General features: G+C 48.2%; 1 protein-coding gene across 1 annotated transcript in view; it reads left to right on the forward strand.

Moving 5' to 3' along the window:
* Positions 1 to 2,399: 2,399 nt before the first annotated feature.
* Positions 2,400 to 4,041, forward strand: part of SCRN2 (secernin 2) — a 4,780-nt gene continuing 3,138 nt past the window's right edge. Inside the window, exons 1-3 of the mRNA XM_042781095.1 lie at positions 2,400 to 2,483; positions 2,821 to 2,994; positions 3,256 to 3,437. Of these exons, the coding sequence (XP_042637029.1) occupies positions 2,400 to 2,483; positions 2,821 to 2,994; positions 3,256 to 3,437 (440 nt within the window). The remainder of the gene's footprint in view (positions 2,484 to 2,820; positions 2,995 to 3,255; positions 3,438 to 4,041) is intronic.

Genomic DNA, 4,041 nt, shown 5'->3' on the forward strand with positions numbered 1-4,041 from the left:
CTGGCTGGCCTGGCCCCCCTGGCAGAGCCCAAGGCCACCTCTGACCCCACAGATCTGGCGCCAGGCAGGACAATCCCAGAGGGGCCAGGAGGAGGTCAGGGAAATCAGAACATCTGGGTTGACCCACAGGGTGACCTCTCTCTTCTTTCCCGGGAATTGGGAGAAGAATCCCTCTAGGGTGGGTGAGTGAAATCAGGAATGGGAAAGTGACGCAGAGAAGGCCTTCTGGGAACTGCAGCCTGGGGCTGTACCTCTCTCCCTGCCTGCTCCTGCCCCACAGTGGACAGCTGGGGAAGTGCAAGGAGGTGAGTCAGCTTCCCTTGTTCCGTCACCACCCAGCCTTGACGTTTGCTTCTGGAATGATATCCAGCGGCAAACTCACGTGCCCTCCACAACATCGCTTCAGAAGCAGCCTCCACCTTTCCATTTGCCCTGGTGAGCGTGACGGTTCAGTGTCCTAGCAGTGAAGACTGGAGAAGAATCCTAGAAACCAACGGTCCAGTTGTTCCCACCTGGGAGTGAATCATCTGTGGAGTTTTTCAAGATACTCCAATTCACTCCCCAACATCCCACTCAGTTATGTCCTATTAGAGCAACTTTCTTAAACTTTGTACCGGTGGGTCTTGTTACCACACAGTTTCTGATTCAGAAGGTCTGGGCTGAGGCCTGAGATCCTACATAATAGACTTCCAGATGGTGCTGATGCCAGCGGCCCACAGATCACACTTTTATTATTATTATTATTAAGTATTATTATTATTATTATTTTTAAGATTTATTCCCAAGTATTTTATTTTATTGGTAGCTATTGAAAATGGTATTGATTTCCGTATTTCTTTTTCAGCAATCTCTTTGCTAGTGTAGAGGAATCCAACTGATTTTTGGATGTTGATCTTATATCCTGCCACCATGCTAAATCTCTAAATTAGTTTCAGTAGATTTTTGACTGAGTCTCTTGGTTTTCTAGGTATAGGATCATATCATCAGCAAATAGGGATAGTTTGACTTCTTCCTTACCAATTTGGATGCCTTTGATTTCCCTTTCTTGCCTTATGGCCCTGGCTAGGACTTCCAGTACAATGTTGAATAGAAGTGGTGATAGTGGGCATCCTTGTCTAGTTCCTGTTCTCAAGAGGAATGGTTTCAGTCTCTCTCCACTGAGTATAATGTTGGCTGTTGGTTTTGCATAGATGCCCTTTATTATGTTGAGGAATGTCCCTTTTATTCCTATTTTGCTGAGAGTTTTGATCAGGAATGGGTGTTGAATTTTATCAAATGCCTTTTCTGCATCAATTGATATGAGTATTATTATTTTTTAAGTTAAGTAAAGGACAAAGTTCATTGATTAAATGACACACACTTTTTTTAAAAAAAACAAAAGCATTAGGGGGCATTGAGGTTATGTTAGTGGTGGTGGAATGAATTGGAAAAGGAGGGTGAGAATCGTTGCACGACTTGAAGAATGTAATCAACATCACTGACTGGTACATGGAGAAATCGTTGAGATGGCATATACTCTGACATTCATATTTTCACAATTAAAAAAATGTTAAAAAGCACACCACATTTGATGTCGTATGACCAATATAAGAAGAAATAAATCAGAAATGAGAGCTATAGAGAGAGGACAATGGTAAGCGACAGACAGAAGGGGAAGCAGCAAACACGAAAGATGGTCATCGGAAGAGGAGAAAGATTTAGATCAAAATGGAGAGTGGAGTTTCTCCTCATCTCAAGGAGGTCCGATGTTGACAGCCCACAGACCCACAGTTGCCGTAGCAGATATTAAAGTACTGAGCTGTACAGTGGGAGTATGTGCAGTTAGGGAAAGAAAGAAAGAAAAAAAAAAAAAAAACTCTTCACCTCACTTAAGCCCTGGCAGCATAGTGGTTAAACATGCTCAGCCGCTATGAAAGTTAGCTGTTCAAACCCACCAGCTGCTTCACAAGAGAAAGATGTGGCAGTCGGCTTCCATATAGATTCACAGCCTTGGAAACCTTATAGGGCAGTTCTGTTTCATCCTACAGGGTTGCTATGAATCACAGTCACGTGACCTCAACGGAGGATACTTAAAGCTAAGGTTCTTCCTTAATCTCCAAATGCTCCAGCAGTCCCCACTGACAAATTAGCCCATTTTTTTCTTTCTTCCCTTATCCTTTTTGCCCGCACTCCACAGTGACCCCATTGAATGAGCCCCCCAAATTCTTCCCTACATTATTCAGGCTTAAAAGGGGCACTTGGTAAGGGCAAGAAGCCAGGTAGAATTTGGAAGGACAGCTCCTCTCCTAGAAATGGTGCAGGCGCGCACCCTGGTGGAAAATGTATGAACTGCAGGTGCTCAGTGAAGGCTCCTCCCCTGGGTCCAAAGACCTTCCAGGTCACCTGGGAGCCTGCACCCAATGGGAAGGACTGGATCCGAAGCGGAGGAGGTGGCGTCTGGGACGGAGCTGGGGATCTTGGAGGGACAGGGTGAGGGGCATACAGTATGGAGTAAGCAAGGAAGGGGTGAATAGAAGGGGCCGAGTTTGGGGGTATATCCTTGGACTCTCAGAGATGAGTAGAAAAGCGAGAGATGGCCTGACCGCTGCATGGAAGGGTCAAGACTCCCATTAGGGCCAGGGCCTGTGAGGGGTGCAGGGTCTGCGTATACCTGCTGGCACCCAAGCCTGGAGTGTGATGTTGAGAGTCCAGAACCCAATGGCAGTGTCTTGATGGTCTGTTTGTGTGTATTGGGAAAGGCGGTTCCCTAAGGCTAAGCCATGGCCAGAATTGTGAGGGGGTGGCATGGAGGGCTATACACTCATCCCCAACTCTCCCCAGATGGCGTCGTTGATCCCTGACACCCCATGTTCCTGTGACTGCTTTGTCTCGGTGCCCCCAGCCTCAGCCATCCCCGCTGTGATCTTTGCCAAGAATTCTGACCGGCCCTGGGATGAGGTGCAGGAGGTGGTATTTGTACCTGCAACCATGCACGCCCCTGGGAGCCGCCTCCAGGTGGGTGAGGCCTTATGGGATGCTTGGGGTGTGGCACATCTAGGCATTCTAAGACCTTTCTCCTCTGCTCCCCACTCGTAGGAGGCCACTAGATGTACTGGAAAGAGCATGGGACTTAGCTGATGATTTAGACTCTGTGGCCCTCAGTTTCCTCATCTGTAAAATGGAAATAATAAGACCTTCTTCAAAGGGGTGTGTAAAGGGATTAGCACAGTGCCAGCTCATTGTAGTAAGTCCCCCTTTCTCTTCCCTCACCTCCAGTGCACCTACATTGAGGTGGAACAGGTGTCGAAGACGCACGCTGTGATCCTGAGCCGCCCTTCTTGGCTGTGGGGGGCCGAGATGGGTGCGAATGAGCATGGTGTCTGCATTGGCAACGAGGCTGTGTGGACCAAGGAGCCAGTAGGAGACGGGGAGGCTCTGCTGGGCATGGACTTACTCAGGTGTGAGCTGTGCCTCCCTCGTCTCCCGACACAGAAATCTGGGGATTGAGTTTTGGCGCAGGTCCATCCTCCCCTCCCTCAAGCTTGGTTCACAGGGGCCTCTTCATCTGTCTCTTCCAGCCCTCACACCCTTCCCTGAGGGGCTGCCCCGGCCCTCCTGGACTCTCCCAGCCTCAGCCCCACAGTCTGACTAGGAACCCCCACATGTGGCCACCTCTGGCCTCTCCTGGCCCCAGAAATAAGGCAATGGTTTAAACAGTTTTTTCAATAGAAGTAAAACTTTTCAAAGGAAATGTCATGTGGAATCCCAACTTATAAAACTGATGAAAGTAGAGAAGCTCTGACTGAAGAGGGGTTGGAAGCTCAGGGCACTTTTCTCTCTGTGACCGTGTCTCAGGATTTTTCATGAAACCCTCAGAGCACAGCTTGAAATCAGTTGGTATACTGTGCTTAACGTGATCAGTGCCAGTGGATTTGCTGAATGAGCTGGGCCAGCTGCCTAACGTCTCTGGACTTTCTTTGCCCACTGGAGTCTGTGTCTCCAGTCACTAATACCCACATGATTCTTCTGTCCCTGGACCTCTCTCTTTTTTTTTTTTTTTTT

This window comes from Orycteropus afer, unplaced genomic scaffold (assembly GCF_000298275.1).
Source record: "Orycteropus afer afer isolate SDZICR_OR568_19922 unplaced genomic scaffold, OryAfe1.0 scaffold00085, whole genome shotgun sequence".
Lineage (NCBI taxonomy): Eukaryota > Metazoa > Chordata > Mammalia > Tubulidentata > Orycteropodidae > Orycteropus > Orycteropus afer.